This window comes from Triticum aestivum, chromosome 4D (assembly GCF_018294505.1).
Source record: "Triticum aestivum cultivar Chinese Spring chromosome 4D, IWGSC CS RefSeq v2.1, whole genome shotgun sequence".
Classification (NCBI taxonomy): domain Eukaryota; kingdom Viridiplantae; phylum Streptophyta; class Magnoliopsida; order Poales; family Poaceae; genus Triticum; species Triticum aestivum.
This window is the reverse complement of record NC_057805.1, coordinates 26081315-26099320: the sequence shown is the minus strand read 5'-3', so window position 1 is coordinate 26099320 and position 18006 is coordinate 26081315. Positions and strand designations below refer to the sequence as shown.

The window sequence follows — 18006 nt, the reverse complement described above, 5'->3', positions numbered from 1 at the left end:
CATGTGCCCCATCTCTCACATGCATGGCTTCTGGCCATCTGTTACAGCGTACAAGAGGTTCGGAGAAGCAACTCTGCTGGATTAGTCCAGCCGTGGGTGGGTGTTCAGAGCTAGCAAATGGCTGGGCGTCGATCACGCGATAACCAACGGCATGCCCAAATTTTGATGCTCCGAGTGCGTGCGCTTCTCTCACACATCTTGGATGGGTTCATCAGGTGATCTTTTTCTAGTGCCAGGTTATAGGATAAATAAATGAATAAACCAAATTAAATAATAAAGTACTCCTATATGGGTGTGGCGACCCTGGAAAAGGGCTCTTTTTGTAATAACGAAGAAAGAAATTTCAAGGTCCAAAACATTAAATCCTAAAGGGCGCAGTCTTGAAAATATATATATTATCCTAAAGGGCGTATCTGCAATAGCAAAGAGCACCCAGTTTGGACTTATACCCAGCAAAAACAAAAGCTATGAGGACCACTTTGTAAAACAGCACTGCGCACAAGGGGCTCAACACAAGTTTCCAGGGACCGGAAAATCCCAAAAAAATTTGGACCATTTCTCGATTTGTGCGTGTCATCCTTGCGCAGGGGCCATGCTAATCTTCTCTGTATCGTTCCAATTTTATCGGATGTCCCGAAGGGACAAGTCTGTCTGCAGCGCGCGGCTTATAAACTGGTCGTTCTCTCTTTCGCTAGCCGATGTGGGACTAAACAAACGAGCCTTCTGCTCCCCGCGCTGCTTTTTCAGACGGGAGCGCTGTCGGAACGTGCGGTGGGCAACGAGTGGGCTGGATCTCTTGGTCTGGCCCAAAATAGTGGAAGACCGTAATGGGCCTTCATGCTTGTAGGGAATAGTGAGCCTTGCCGATGTGGTGGGTTCTTTTTCACCGTGGGGGAGACGCTGGTTATTTGACTGGTTTTCTACTGCCCCTCAAAAAAAAAAGACTGGTTTTCTTTTCCTCAATTTTTTTGACTGGTTTTCTCTCGATGTAAAGCAACAGGCCAACACAGGAGGCAGCTGTATGCCCTCTTCATAGTCCATACTCCGTTTTTATACTAGTCATTGTACATTCTTCTTACATTTTAATATATATGTATATGTGCATTTGTTCCGAGCTTTCAGGCTGCGAGCAGATTTACAAGAGAAACTCTCGCAGAGTTTTGCTTCAGAGATTATAAATTATATGATCCCGGAGCTGGCAGTTCTGCAAATCATTTTTTTTGAACATAAAGATTTTATTAACTTAGGAGCATTTTACAGAGACAAGCGTGAAAGGAAGCACACTGGATACAGAGAGGGAATCCCTAGTTGAACAAAGTCCTGCATCAAGACATAAGCAACGAAACTGTACATGGCTGTTTTTAACTTTCAAAGCTAGGCGTGCAAGATGATGCGCCTTGACATTGTTTCCCCTGCTAATGTGAGCAACTTTGCCACTCTGAAAAGAAAGACTGTTTTGTATCTGTGCAAGCAGTGGCCTGTTGTCCCATGGACCTGGAGCAGAGAGAATGTCCGTCGATTTTGCTGCCGAAACTAGCACTGAACAATCCGTAAAGAAATGTGGATCCTGAACATTGAGTATTTCCGCCAGCCTGGTTGCAAGCATGAGACCAAAAGTCTCAGCTTGAAGAGGAGAAGAAGCCATAGGAGACATAGCTGTAATGTGAAGTTGATGGATTCGATCATTATTCTAAACCTGAATGAAGACTCCAATTCCTGCCTGTTTAGGAGTGTGAGCTGGATGTATTTCCCACGCAGCATCACAAAAGATTGTGTTGCCTGAAAAAGAGTGTGGATTTTGTATTGTCGGTTGCACCAGTTGGTCCTGTAAGCAATGCATAGCATGAGCTTCAGCAGGGATTTCTCCTAATTTGGTTCCTTGTATGATTGCGTTTGCCGCTGCATACACCTGAGAGGGCCTGCAAAATTTCCTAGCAAAGAGAGCATCATTTCGAGATTTCCACAGGCACCATAGAAAAGTATACAAGTTAGAAGGATTAATTTGTGGATGGCCAGAGTTAAGCAAAGTTTGGATCATGATAGGAATAAAATGGTTAACAGCAGCAAGGATTTCCGTTTTAATAAACCAAGGTGAGCAAAACCAGGCTGCCTTAGAGAAAGGGCAAAGAAAAAACATGTGCATTTCATCCTCTGTATTGCCACACCTGGAGGTGTTTAGAGAATTTACTTGCTCTCTTACCTGTAGGAAGCGCTCTCCTAAGAAGTCTCCAAGCAAATGGTTGTACCTGTGGCGCCATGAGTTTGTCCTGCCAAACTTGATTAAGAAGAGCAACGATCTGAGGATGAACCTCTTTCGGTCGCTGTCTAGCTGGTAGGTCAAGTTCTGCAAATCATTGATCCACATTAATGATTTATCAACCATATCAGATATCCCAAATCATAGCAGAGTTCTCAAATGCATTGTACAAAACAGACAGATCCTCAAGGCTTTGGAAAAATCTTCTCTAGGTTGAGGCAGACAACGTTAGGATGAAATAGGATGAAACTATTTTTATTTTATTTTTTAAAACGAAGACAAAAGCTTTGCATCATCCATTAAATAAGGGAGAAATAGAGTTTGTTACAAGTAACCCAGATACACGACATGAGATTAATCTCACAAAATTATGAACCCTAGTTTTTTGGCACCAGCAATGATCCAAAGGTTGGCCTCGATCACGATGGATGGAGGCAAGCAATATATCCAAAGGTTGGCCTCGATCACGATGGATGGAGGCAAGCAATATCATCAGTGGTGCGCTCTTGTGCTTGAAAACTCTTGCGTTTCGCTCGTTCTAAATAGTCTATGAAACAAGCATGGTGAAGGACGCCTTGCCATATATTAGGATGAAACTATGAACTATCCAAGAAAGATGACAGAAAGATACACAAGGCAAAATTGGACCTAGTTCCCTGAAACGGTTTGCTCAAAAAGAATATTTGCCATAATTTTATTTTTTGGCAATAATCTGAACGGCTAGAAAAAGGAAAACGCTACCACGCCCAGCACAGACACGAGCCATAAGTTGTTACATTCTCACTGTGTGACACAGAAAGACTAGAAGAAGAAAGCCACTGCCGACGAAGCTGCCATACTTTCTTCTCGAATGAATGGTACAAAACAGATAGCTCCGCAAGGCTTTACAAAAATCTTCTCTGGGTCGAGGCAATAACTTTAGGATGGAAGCTATGAACTATCTATCCACAAAAGGACGACAGAAAGATATTATAAACACAGCAAAATTGGACTATGCCTAGTTCCTTGAATCGATTGAAACAGTTCGCTGAAAAAGAAGATATATTTGTCATGTTCCTCTGTGCTGTACTACACTATCAAGATTTCATCATATGGGCAGGTGACCGAACTCATGGCTGATGTGGTAGTTGCTGTACTTCGCGCACCACATCAAGTTGTCTTCTCAAGGATGCTGTCATCTTAACACCAGGATTACGGCGTCAGGTGCTCAGTCCGCATGTTGTTTTCTTGTGAGACGTAGATTGATATACCAAGTCGCGAGGCAACGCAGTATCAATCCCACTAGTATCTTGAAGATGGCGAGCATAAAATAGGTCAGAACTGACCAGAGCAAGATCCAGAATATTCTCCAGATAAACGGCCCAGCAGGAAGCAGGGTGGCATACACTGGAGTCAGTACACGAATTACCTAGAGAGACAATGAATACCTTGCTCATTAGTAAAATATGTACATACAAATTGGCAGCATAAGAGCATGGCCTGTTCACTTACCACACAAGCAGGGGCAAGGGGGATGAATGTTAGATCTTTCTGACGGTCATCAGGTTGCTCATTCAATATCTGTGCACATATTTTTTCAGCGAGACGGGCATTAGTAATAACATCAGATGAAAACGTTCAATTGTTGGCAAATGAGCCAGCATTATCACAAAGTTCTGGCATGCCCAGCAAATCAAAATCAGGAAAAAAAATACTTGGACATATCTCCGCTCTACACTCAGAAGACAACATACTGATAACTGTGCAGTGAAAGTCAATCATAAATCTAAATGACAAGTCAAATTATTCATCAATATATGCGTGTTTAGATAGAATTTCCTAAATGACCCTATCAGGATAAAGGCAAATACATGCCACAGAATCACTGACATAAAACTATAAACCCAACGAAGCAAAACAACAAGAGTAGTAAAACAAATATTTCCCACAAATCAAATATGCAGTGTTCCGCATGCATGAATGAGTGTTAGCATTTTTAACTGATAGGGTCATTTACTCTGAACCTCATTTGTTGTTTGTTTATTTATCCGAGTATCACAGGGGCATAGGCTGTGTAGCCAGCAATGTATTTGAATCAAGATACGCATGTCACTGGTAAAGTTATTTGTCAGCGTATCACCTGCTTGGATAAGTCTTCCAGAAACTCTGAATAAGCAACTGGCTTTATCTCATTAAATTTTGCAAGGAATGAATGCTTGATAGCATCAATAAGTACTTCACACATAAATACATAGGAGGCATTCTGCAGTGACAAAAGGAAGTAATTTTACTTTTGAAATCATCCAGGTCTCTGATTACGACAAGAACAGAAAGGAAAAAATTCAACATACAATAAGAAAACTGTCAAACCATGGCCCCTCTGCTTCCAAGATATTTTGAGCTAGTACAAACAGTAAAAATGCTGTGATGTGAAACCTCTCAATGATATCTGCAAATCAACAACTCAAAAATTAAGTGTTGCAAAAAATGACGAAGAAAAAATGTATCAATGGCATGATAAATATAGGATACAGTGCCAATTGCTAACTAACGACATGTAGCATAAAACATAGCAGTTATATTGCACGCAGTGAACCGTTTGCAACCAATGCTCACAATTTCCTGCTAGTACGGCACGACAGGGTTGAACCTCGCACTTACAAAATGGCCAAGAATTTGCTTCTAGAAAATTAATGAACATCCAATGTGTAAAAAGGTCTATGCAGACAATTTATCTATGGAGTCCAACTCAGCACGGTTCATTCCACATAAGGAGTTGGAAGTGCTGAACACTAAGTAGCTAGACAACAATAATAAGCCATACATGACATACTGACAAATGCAGCTATTCAACAACGGTGAATTCGAAAGGATCATCCAGACAGTGGAAACGTAGCAAATACAGTCATCCATCAGCATCTGATTTAGAATCATGGAAATGACACAATCATAAGCACACTCACCATAGTAAACCAGATTGTGAAGGTTCTCTTTGCTAACTTTCTTAAATACATTGCTTTTAATCTCAGCAAAATTATTGGACACCAAAAGAGCCAATAGTGCATTGTTATGGGCAATAATACATGTTGACAGGGTGATAGCTTGGGCTAAGAGGACAAATGAATGCACAAGTAATGACTTGTTAAGGAAACCAAATCCAGATTAATATGAAATGGCAGCAGCAAAGGTAATAAAGTAAACTTACAGTCTAACTGAAAGCTGGACGAACTTATGTTAGATAAAACTCAAGTCATTGTGATTCCAACTAAAACTAATGTTACATGATGACTACCATGTCTTTTTACTGTGAGCTTATAATCAGCTCGGTGCTGCATATCAGTGTAGGCTACATAGTTTTCCTTTGAATTGGGGAATTCTGACATCTCAAACTTGTAGAATGTAAATAAATTAAACAAGGGCATGTAAAAATAAGACAGCATAGTTTGGAGCCAAGGATATCAAATGCAAGGACAGCAATAGCCCCATCCAAAAGGAACCGCAACAGTTCGAATGTGACCCTGTCAGTTGAACACGTTGACAGTCCCTCAGCTGAGTTGAACAAAACTTGCAACACATCCTCGCCAAATGATTGACATAGTTTGTCAAAGATCTAAAAGGAACAGAAAAAGGTAAGTGCGCTAACTAATAAAAATGTACATACATTTAAAAAAAATACTTCCCTCACCTCTAGTACGTTGTATACCACATAGAGCTTGATCGTGCCCTGGCCACGAATGACATGGTAAATCAAACTAATATCTGACACACAAAACAAATTGTTTGAGGATTATCAACTATGTGTAAGGTATCATTTTAGTTTGGCAAAATCAAAGGGAAAATAACAAACCTATCATTTGCAAAGAAGCAACTCCTAGGGCTAGAACTACAAAACATCCATAATCTGATAAATCAGCAGCATTTGGCCGAAGAAACTGCCTGTCACAAACACATTCGATAAATAAGTACACGACAGCATACGGCCGAAAACAAAATAGTAAACTGGGAAAGGGTGGTGCATAGTGTGTACAATCAAATGGCAAATATAAGTAAACAGATGAAAAATCACTTAATGCTACAAGCACTTCGTGCAGCATTAATGTAAATAATTCAACAGGATTTCTCCTGCTGGTATAGTCATGGCTATCATAAATGTTTGCCACTTTAAAAATAGAAAAGGTACGACCTACTAACTAGACTAATACTGGCAATAGACGATAGCAATCACATAATCAGACACTTAACTAGCATACCAGCAAGGTGTCATTAATTTATTCAGAAAAGATTCACTTCCGCAGACTAATTATTCACTTCTGCAGACTAGTATATGCTTCCAACCAAGATGTCCTCATGCCAGAAAAAAACAAGACATCCTTATTTTTAGATAAAAAAGATACCATTATTTTATTACAGGAAAATGGTCAGCGATATGGCAGAATAACTCAATTGTTCCCGGTGTTAAACGAGAAAGTTCCCCAAACATTTTTGACACAGTTGCTGTTGAATTTTGAGCCTGAGATCATGTTAACTATGATACAAATTATCAATCAAAACTAATCCTGTAAATCCCCAAACATTCTGAGACCCTCTCTGAAAGTGCTTAACTTCACATAGAAGTTTTTAGCTAGTTTCTTGGAAAATCTTAAACAAAGAGTTAATGATTTGAGCAAGGGATTAAGCTAACCTGAGAAGGCCTATAGAGATGTCTTAATAAAGTTTTAAACTTGTGGTAGCTTTAAGTTTAAGCAGAGACCTCCCAAACATCACATAAATACGTTCCAGTAGGAAGTAATCTCTAGATTCAGTTGCTGTCAACAAAACTGAATGGTATGCTCTTTTAAGAACAAAATCCTAAAACTAGATTTGGTAAATCATAAAACTTAATGGAATCCGTACATAACAAAATAGTATGCACATAATCTATGTGTAAATAATCAAGTTTACAGCATCATCGTGAACCCACCTGGTTTTCAGAATTCGCCAAACTGTCATCACAATTCTTGCAGGCATAATGGTGAGCAAAGACAGAAAGGAATCCAAGCAGACAAAGAATCCTGCGACAATTAGCTGCAGCATTGATCACAATCAAACATCTCCCCATGATTACAGAACATGCTACATCTAGAACTACTGAACTGAAACATTTAGCTATCTTTTGAATGTGGTAATCAAATTCATTTTTTTTTTAGGAAAAGCTTGAGGGAATTGTCGAATACATTATTTTTGTTAATTTATTAAGTACTGCAAAAAGCATAACTCATATCTATTCATATCTTAACAAGGATCTGAATTTAATTATATATTCATTTCAGTTAAAATATGTGCTGATGACATGGTTCCAGAAATATTACAACTGATGCATATTGGATTCATCTCCAGCAATGCTGGCAAACTATTCCAAATAATTTAGAATGCCCTAAAATTCGAAATAATTAGGATGGCCCTAACTCTCCAAATAATTAGGATGGCCCTATAATTCAAAAAAAAAACAATATATAGGGTACAAAGAAGGGGGCATATTTGCAAGCGAGATATATACCCGTTCACATCTCCAAGGCACATGAAACATAGTGTTGTAGACCCGCTGTCGCTTCTTGTCATTACCCACTGCAATTGTACTCCTAAGTGAATTGCCGCTATACATTTCTCCAATGAAGTATCTGAATGGTGAATTGTCCCGGCGCTCGACTTCTGCAGTATCACATAGTTGAAAAGAGGTGTAAATGCATACATTGGACTAATTCAGTGTGCAATAGGAAATCTGACTAAAAGTTGTTCTCATCTAGGACCACTACAAAGCAACGATGATTAGGAGCTGGACAGTCAAAAAGAAATGCAAATCCACAGACTGGTAATGATAGTTTTTAGAGGTTTCCATAAAAAAAACATGAACAGAGTACCTCACTGGTTTAAATTATTTGGACCAACTTTCTGTAGTTACTATTTTCACCCATTTTTATCGTATTGCACAAGTCCGTTTAACGAGCTTATAGAAAATCAGTGCCTCCTTATTTCCTTACTTAGAAAATGCAGGTTATGATATGATTATCTGCAGGTTTTCTGGTGAATTTTTACATATTCCAACTAAAAACATGGTGCCAGTGTTCTTTCTAAACCACGGTACACTTTATTTCTAATGATCCTCCAACTTTAGCAGGGCATACAAAACCCATAAGTGAACCACTTCAGTGTACCCCAAAAGTAATTCCTAATTTGTACCTCAGGCTGTTTCGTATATGTACAATGTTCATAGACCCTGCTGGTTGCTGATACGAAATTCACAAATGACACGCTCTAAATGCCAATGTTATAACCAGCACCATCGAAACAACGTCACAACATGAAAGAAAGATACAAGAAAAACCAAAATATGTGCTGAAATCCAAACAAACAGAAATCTGTACCTCCGAGAACGTTGCTGTTCTCCTTGATGTACTTTTCCCAGTCCAGAGACTCATCCTTCTCCAGTTTCTTCACAACGCCATTCGCCTCAGGCCGCCGGGCCGGGTCAATCACATCCGGCACCGCGGCGGCGGCGGCGGCGGCGGCGCTTTCACGCGAGCTGCTCCCGCAGCTGCTGGCCGCGTCCTCCGCGAACGTCACCGCCCTCCCATTCCCGGCCACGTTCCTCTGCCTCAGCTCCACGCCGACGTACGCCACGCAGCCCGCCGCGGACCGCTCCGCGTCCGAGGTCTGGCAGACCTTCTCCACCACGGGCATCAGATCCGCTACCCTGAGCGCGGCGGGCGGGTGGGCGTCCACGCGCGGCTCCTCCTCCGCGATCGGGGGGCTCTGGAGCGCCCCCCGCTTGCGCTTGGAGCGCCTCTTGCGGCGGCGCTGGCCATCGGAGGAGGTCTCGGGGAGGGAGCGCGGGGACGCGTCGTCGTCGGCGGCGGTGAGACCGCTGGAGAGGAGCTCGAACGAGAGCTTGCGGCCGCCGGATCGGAGTGACATGGGCGGCGGGAGGGCCCCCTCGCGAACCCTAGGCGCGGGCCTCGCCGCCGCGCGCCGGCGAGGAGCGGGGCGGAGACGAGGGGGGAGGGGTGGGGAGGCGGTGGAGGAGTAACGGACGCAGCACGGGAGATTATTTTCTCGCGTTTAATGTGTGCTTCTATCTAATTTCCTAATTTCCTTCTCGTTTTCGCTTAATTTCGGATGTTATTTTACGATCTTTTTTATGTGAGATGGCGATGACGTGTGTGGGGCGAATGACAGGGAGTGTCGTGGCATCCCAGGAAGGAAGCAATGTGCCTTTTGCTTTGCTTCCTTGGACATGCTCCACGTCAAATTCAGTCGAGCCACGTCGATTGCCATGTCAGCTCATACGCAGATTACCCGCCAGCAAACAAGACACCTAGGCCAACAGGGGAAGAACTCTAACCGCTACTGCAACTTTCCTACCATGTTGTTTCATTGATTTATAGATCTCATCTCAAGGGGCGAGTGGCTATTGCGACCGTCAAAGCATGGTATGGTAAGGGCATTTGTAAGTGCCCTTTCTTTTACTGCTAGTTCAGTGTCATTTTCAATCTTCGGCGGGCTATGTAAAATTGGAGAAAGAAGAAGTCTAATTTAATTTTTGTTGTAATTTTATTTTAAAACTCATACGCATATTACAGTAGAAGATCAGAAACAGATGCTCAAGATTTTTGGTTCATAGTTGGGTTAGAAATTAAAAGGAGTCACGTATAGACCGAAAGCCCAGATATGAGATAGATGGCTTACAAAAAGTCAAGGTATGTGAACATGCATTTTTCAGCTTCACACTTTTTTTCCTTGGACCGAAATAGAAGAAAGGAATACAAATAAAAGGGCCTAAAAGAGGGGAACTAGGATAAGCCCAAGAGGAAAACTAACAACAAAACAAAATACAGTCAACATGCGATGGATTTTCAGTTTCACAGTCATTATTTAATGTAGATTTCCTTGTTTTAGTTGTAGATTTCTTTGTTTTGATGAAAGCACGATAATTCAATGCAACCAATCTTTGGGATTATTGGATATGTATTGTGCAGGCCAGGATAGTTGGCAGTGACCCAAAGTCAAAGAATATTTTGTAGCTTAGATACACAAGTGGGGTATAATGTGGTAGTTAGTCCTTGATTCAATGGAGTTCCTTAATCATAAGTAGTTGGGTCTGCCTTCCCTTGTTGAGGTTGATTGGATAGATTATCTCCAACATTTGTTTGACCGTGTGGATGGATGGACAAAACATTATCAATGTGAGGCATGGCGATTTCATTTTAAGGCACTAGTTCATTCAATGCCCACAAATGATATGTTATGTATTTAAATTGTCAAAATATTTATGTAATGGATGTCACCAGCTATAGCAGGATATTAGGTTTCATGTGTGTGCGGAAGAAAAAGAGAGGCATCCGGTTTAGAGACATACGTTGTGTTAGATTGACAATGTTAAGCTCGAGGCTCTTCACAACATGCCTCAAATCATAAAAGTAAATTTGTATTCTCCGGACCACATTTAAAGCTAGAAGATGGCTCTTCATTCATTAGTGAAGCATAATGGTGTGATTGTAGACTCCTCATTAGGCTTGTTTCCGGAGGTTGGATGATGGGCGAAAAATAGATGTTTGGAACAACCCGTCTAGGAAGGTTTTCATGATAAAAAGGAGGAACACCAATCAGAAAGGTTGATGATTTGATTAATCCTGTTACACAAGGCTAGAATGAGTTGATGTCATAAGAAGCTTTCCTCCCAATTGACGTGGATAGGCTATGAGTGATCTCATCATCAAAATGGGATATGTAGGCCATGGTGGCGTGGCACCACCACACGAAAATGCCCTTTTTAGTAAAAAAAAATGCTTTATCATCTGCAATGAGAGCAATAGTATGGTATATTAGTCGATCCTAGTGATAGGATGGTTTGGATGGAGTAGGGTGAATCTAATACGGGAGAAAAGCCTGGAAGGTGTGTATACCGACGGAGAGAAATTTCTGCTATGCAAGTTGTGCATGGTTAGTGAGGCTAGCTAGCCGCTATATTGAGACAAGCGGCCAATGCCATGTGTGCCCGATAGGAGTGCAAGATCTAGCTTAGTTCCCATATGATTAACCAATATAATGGATATATGGAGGGTGTTGGGCATGGAGCATCTAACATTTGATGAGGTCGAGAAGGCAGAACGGTTGGGTTGTGCAATGTTGGATTGTGCTTGGGTATGGTTGTTTCCTCACTTCTAAAGGATTTTTCCAGTGCAAGAAATTGTTGGTATTACATAGTGGTTCATCCAGTGCAACAATGCTATGTAAGGAATGCGAAAGTTGTCCAACAACATAGCAGGTTAATATTGTCCATCAAAGCTACACAACTTGGTGTGTTCTCCATCGACTTGAGTGGGTTAAACCTTCAATGGGTACAGTGAAGCTGAAGGATGTCGATCTGGAAAGAGAGAGGATGTCAACATGCTGCATTAGGGCACGAGTACTATAAGCAACACCATCCTCCTACTCTAGGCCTCTGCCTAAGCAAAAAAAAAGTTTGTGGCAACCTAATAAAAAATTGACCTATGCATGGCTGCCTCACTAGACCCATACATGTCAACTCCCTCGGCTCTTCCCCTTCCCTTTTATCTTAGGGCAATTTCAACAATCTACACATTGGACGGTTGTCCCATAGTTCCACCGCCATGGCTAAAACAAACATTGTAGCTTGCAGAGGAATCGGTCTCTTGAGGAAAGAGTGTGAACCTAAGAAAGAGAAGGCGCGAGCAAAGGAAAAGTGCAAAACACATGAAAAAAATGAGGTAATCACAAAATTATATGTTCATTGAACCACCATTGGCTTGGATGATTTATTCCCGAGTAGTGGTTTCAACAACCAGGGTGTGTGTGGAATGTTGGGGCGGCTGGTTGATGCTACACCATTGGCCACACCCTCACATGCAAGGACCAAGCAACTGCAACAAAGGCTCCTCCCCCCCCTCTCTCTCATGATGAAGTCTAGGTTAGATGTAGGGCTTTGGTTTGCATGCAACAGGTTTGTACTAGTTGGATTGCCATGGTTAATGTGGAGAAATATGATGGTTGTAGGATCGATTAAGTATGTCTAGAGGTGGGGGCGAACAGGCTACTTAGAAAAAAAACTCTTTTTACAAAATTTAGTTTCCTTGCGATTTTAGCTTTCCTATGGTAGTCTATCAAGAACCGTACACACGCAAGTCTACAAAAGTATAGGCAACTAAAAGTAAATACATGCAAGTGCACGTAACAAGGTACAGTTAAAGATATGCAGACATGAGTTTAAGTATGTCTAGAGGTGGGGCGAATAGACTACTTAGAGAAAAGTAACTCTTTTTACAAAATTTAGTTTCCTTGCAATTCTACCTTTGCTATGGTAATAAATCAAGCACCCTACACATGCAAGTCTATAAGAGTATAGGCAACTAAAAGTAAATACATGCAAGCGTACATAACAAGGTAGATCTAGAGATATGCAGGCATGGATTGGCTCAGTGAAGATTTTTTCGTGGTTCGATACTTCGAATAGTTTGCATTATTTTTACAACCGCATTGATTGAGGTTCGATCCACTATAGATCTGAGATCGCAAGGATCCTGGTTGCGGGGTTCCATTAAGGACCAAGTCCACAAAAGGACAATCACACACGAAGGGTCTACGAAGACGATATGGCTTATGCTCACGAAGGCCTAGCCTCAATACGGGTAAATCTTCATGAATTAGGCGACCTTCGGGCCCTTAAAAACTTTTTGTTTTTCACAAACTTGAAGACTCCCAAGTACATAGCCAATCTAGGAGGTGCACACCCTCCAAGAGTAATAAGATTGAGACTGCCCGGTGATGAATCTCCTGCTCTTGTGCTTCAAAAGATAATTTCATCAACACACAAACTATCTCAACATTTGGCTTTTGGATTGGAGAAGTATGAGTGAAAAACAAAGAGGGATCATATCTCAATGAATTGACTTGGATGGTTGGAGTAGAAAGCCCTTTGAAATTAGCACAAGGAGGCGGAGTTTTCACTTAGAACATATGATAGGAGTGAAGTTTGCTTCGAGTGAACATGTGGGATAGCTGGGAGTATAAATAGACAAGGCTAATTAAGGTGGCAATTTTCAGATCACTTAATCAGATTGAACGAATAGCATTATGAGGATCTGAGGCTACTTCATTGCCAGTGACACAATTTGTGTAACCACTTTGAAAATTTCGGGTGAGGCGGTTCAGAAATTCTGAGAGGCAAACAAAAGATTTGCCATGTGCCGTGGTGGTTTCAAATGGAATTGTTGGCAGCTGTGAAGTGCTAGATTTTGCAAGGACGTTCGTTTTTTCAACGGTTAATGCAATCTCCGGAGGTAACTGATGCACTACGAGATGACACGTATGCATCAATTAGCTGTGTGTAGTTTAGAGCTATTGTCAGAAATTCTCATAACCAGCCATGTACTCTCTCTATCCCAAAATAAATGTCTTTTGACGGAGGGGATACAAATCAAATCACACATAGATCATTAATCATGTTATAGTTAGACAATATAGAAGTATATATCCGCGGAGGAATATTTTTCCTATTAGCTAGACAATTCTACAAACTTCTGATACCATGAAAACAAAGACTCTTCTGACACCTTACAATACATGGTTCTCCTATTGAACGAGAGACACTGCTACTGTAGTTCAGAAATAAACAACGACCAGAAACCAAAGAAGAAGGAATAAATATACACGGTTGATTTCTATCTGTACACGAATGAATGAACGATCAACAACCAAATAATTTACTCCACGCATTTCGGGCGCAGTCTGCAGTGGGCTACTACGGAGGTGGCCTATGTGGGCAGCACGAGGTCCCCTCCGAGTTCCGATCGTGCGTGCAGCAAGAGGCCCCCGGCCCCGACAGCAGCCTCGCGCTCGCGCCTCCGTCGTCCGCGCCCGCCACCCCCGGCCCCGGCCTCGCCGCGGCCACGCCGTGCGCCGCAGCGGCGGCCAACACAAGGACGAGGAGGAGGAGGAGCTTGCTCGCCGAGCAGCTGGACGGTGTGGCACGGGAAGCCATGGCAACAGCTCGATCTCTTGTGGGTTTCACCTTTTGAGTTCTGGACTTTTGGTACGGCCTCGTACGAACGTGGTGAACTGCATATATAGCGCAGGGAGAGCGCGTGCATGGAAAATACCACGCAGTTTTCCGGTGTTTTTTCGTGAAGTTTTCTGGTCGATCTGGTCGTGGCATGTGGTACTTGGGCAGCATTTTCACGGAATCATCCGAGAAAACGGCGGCAGTGAAGTCGTGGCCGACCAATAACAAAACGCGAGAACAGCACGAGGAGCGGTCTTTCTATTTTTAGGTACACACGCGTGGAATTGTCGTGCAGTGTAATTTCCTCTTCCATTTTTAGGAACCGTCGTGTAGTGTTTATTTCCTTTGTCCTTTTGATGATTGATGAAACGGGAATGTACCTGCACATTTCACCTGGAGACGGCTGATCCGGGCAAAACGTGCAAACCCGACGCCTCGGCCGACACACACGCTAGCCCCCCAAATGACGGCTGATCCGGTGGTTTTCCGTGAAGTTTTCTGGTCGATCTGGCCGTGGTCTGTGGTATTTGGGCTGTTGGGCAGCATTTTCACGGAATCATCCGGGAAAACGGCGGCAGTGAAGTCGTGGCCGGCCGGCCGGTCGAGACAAACGCGAGAAGAGCACGAGCACGAGGAATAATATTCGTGCACTGTTCTTTTCCTTTCCTTTCCTTTCCGACACGGGAATATACCTGTACGTTTCGCAGGAAACTGGCTGATCCAGGCATGAAAAAGCGGGCGAGTTTATTGTTGAAAAAATGAGCAATTTATCAAATGATTTTATTAATAAAAATATTAGATAAACCATGACTGATATAACATGGATAAAAGTAGTCATGCAATCTGACAGAGAGAGGTAAATAACACCTTCATATATGAACTGCAACTAAATATGTCTAAAGCAGATAGTAGAACAGGTTGCATATATGGCGTACAACCTAACATATGTAGGACAGACACTAGAGCAAAGAACTGCGAGAGGACATCTAACAGAAAGAGCAAGGACACGTACGGGACAGCAGCAGCAGTAGCACTGGACTTGGGGTCGGTGTCCTCGCCAGCCATGTCGTCGAGAAGGTTGTCGACGTTGGGGAAGAAGTCGTCGGAGTCCGGGGCGTCCGTGATGAAGTAGTCAGTAGTCGCGCTGAGCGCTCCCCAAAAACCTTATCACCCTTCTCCCGTACAGGACTCAAAAGGTACGGTTCCGGAGGCCTACTGTCCCGACCTGCGGTGCACGCCGCAAGCCGGGATGGGGAAGAACGTAGCAGCAGCGCAGTGCTCAGGAACTTGTGGCGAGAGGAAGAAGAGATTCTGGTGCGTCTCTCTGGGAGGAGCAACCTCCCTTTTATAGGCACAGGAGAGGGACGCAAACAGGCTGCGACAGGAGGTGAAGCAACGGAGGGAGACGAAGCGAACAGGCAGCGGCCGAAGAGGCGCGCCGTTCGAATTCAGTGTCCACTACAGAAAACGTTTCAGCTCCTGCGTGACCTTTCGTATACCCGTCGTGCGTGGCAAAAATTTAGACATCGGCTCGGCTCATTCCCGCAAGCCGCGGCGCGTCGTGACGAGGCGTGGCGTGGCGAGGCGGGCGGCAGAGGAGGAGCGCGCGTGGATGTCCGTCTTGTTCTCATCCTCATACATGTGGAGAAAGAACCTCCCTTATAAAGAGGTCCAACTCCCTCTAAACTAGCAATGTGGGACTAAACTTTAGTTTCACCTCTTGCCTTGCACGAATGGGCTGCGTGGGCCTCTAGGATTTATTAGGAATTTCTGAAACTGCTATTGGGCTAGGCCCAAAATAGGCAAAATTTCAGCAATCCCCCACCAGATCCCAGAGGCACACAAAATTTGCCTTTGGTTCCAAAACACTTTTTTATATACCGGTACTGAAGTGGAGACTGTTAAGTTGAACTTCCACCTAAAACTCTATGCTACACTAGTAAGCAACTTGAACAGTGGACTGGACCTTGAACTACAAGTTTTCTGCGAATCTAACTTCACATAAAGCCTTGACCGATACGTGGCTACCGTGGGTCTTCCCCGCAGGTGGAGCTTATGCGTCATACTCCGAGACTTTTCATGAGTTTACTAGAGAGAACCCTACTCTCATAGATTGCGACGTTTAACAATCAGACTCATATAGGTGCATTCTTCAAAAGATGTTCTGCAGGACGACATCTCTGCTTCAATGAGCCACTTAGAACACATTAAGATATACATCAACCTGCCATGCAGATTAGGAGAGTATTGCATCTTCATGGAGTGGTATTGTTAATAGTAATGATACTCTCCTCTCAGTTGATCAACAACTTGTCTTCCACATCTAATTCACGAGATCTCCGATCACAAAGAATAGGTTACCACTGTGAACAACTCATATTGTGGGTCTCATACCCATCTCCCTCGATGCATTATCTATCACATTACGTGATAGACCCTTAGTAAAAGGATCTGCCAGATTTTTAGACGTCTGGATATAATCCAATGCAATAACTCCGGAGTTTCTCATTTTCCTGACAGACTTTAATCTTCTCTGAACGTGTCTTGATGACTTCATGTTATCCTTTGAGCTGCTCACTTCCGTGATCACAGTTTGATTGTCGCAGTTCATAAGGACACCCAGTACAGGTTTCTCAACAACCGATAAGTCATTCAAGAGCCGGCGAAGCCAATCTGCTTCGACCGTAGCTGTATCTAGTGTTGTGAGTTCTGCTTCCATTGTTGACCTTGTTAAGATGGTCTGCTTGCAAGACTTCCAAGAAACAGTGCCACCTCCATGAGTGAATACATAACCGCTCGTGGCCTTTATCTCATCAGCATCTGAGATCCAGTTTGAGTCACTATACCCTTCAAGCACCTTTGGGTGCCCGGTGTAGTGAATTCCATTATTCGTAGTGCATTTCAAATAACGCAAAACTCTCTCTAGAGCTTTCCAATGCACATCTCCTGGTTTTGAGACAAACCGACTCGGTTTGCTAACAACAAAAAAGATGTCAGGTCTTGTAGCACTGGCTAAGTACATAAGCGAGCCAATAATCTGAGAATATTTCAATTGATCTCTAGCAATTCTTTGATTCTTTCGAAGTAACACACTCGCATCATATGGTGTTGGAGAGGGCTTGCAGTCACTATAGCCAAAGCAACTCAAGATCTTTTTCACATAGTGAGATTGAAGCAATGTAATCCCACCATCATCGTCTCTCAACAACTTGATGTTCAGAATGACATCAGCCACTCCTAAATCCTTCATCTCAAAACAGCGAGATAGGAAATCCTTGACCTCCTTAATAACATTCAGAAAATCAGTATGTCATCAACATACAAGCAAAGGATAACTCCCTCGCCCCCACCATGGCGATAGTACACACATTTGTCAGCTTCGTTTACAACAAAGCCTGCAGCTGTTAAAGTTCTTTCAAATTTCTCATGCCACTGTTTAGGTTCTTGCTTGAGTCCATACAAAGACTTCAGCAACTTGCACACTTTTCCTTCCTGACCATCTAGTACAAACCCATCTGGTTGTTCCATATAAATTTCCTCGTCCAACTCTCCATTTAGGAAAGCAGTCTTAACATCCATTTGATGAACGAGAAGACCATGTGAGGCAGCTAGTGAGTAGAACTCGAATAGTGGTCAGTCGAGCCACAGGCGAGTAAGTATCAAAGAAGTCTTCACCTTTGAAAGAACATGCGGTGCCCCCATGTTTGGTTTTGGT

At 42.8% G+C, this 18006-nt stretch overlaps 1 protein-coding gene and 1 non-coding gene across 2 annotated transcripts; both read right to left on the bottom strand.

Annotated features, from left to right (window-relative positions):
• Window positions 1-541: 541 nt before the first annotated feature.
• On the bottom strand, window positions 542-643 carry LOC123100975 (U6 spliceosomal RNA). Its single transcript, XR_006448578.1, has one exon. It is a non-coding gene; the product is annotated as a U6 spliceosomal RNA (small nuclear RNA).
• Window positions 644-3059: 2416 nt separating this feature from the next.
• On the bottom strand, window positions 3060-9328 carry LOC123095898 (protein POLLEN DEFECTIVE IN GUIDANCE 1). The gene is made up of 11 exons (XM_044517468.1): window positions 8638-9328; window positions 7773-7924; window positions 7197-7300; window positions 6084-6172; window positions 5922-5995; window positions 5696-5846; window positions 5200-5367; window positions 4588-4685; window positions 4377-4499; window positions 3749-3817; window positions 3060-3665 (listed from the first exon to the last, which is right to left on the bottom strand). Exons 1-11 carry the CDS (start codon window positions 9185-9187, stop codon window positions 3465-3467), a joined length of 1779 nt encoding a protein of 592 aa, XP_044373403.1. The 5' UTR covers window positions 9188-9328; the 3' UTR covers window positions 3060-3464.
• Window positions 9329-18006: the final 8678 nt, after the last annotated feature.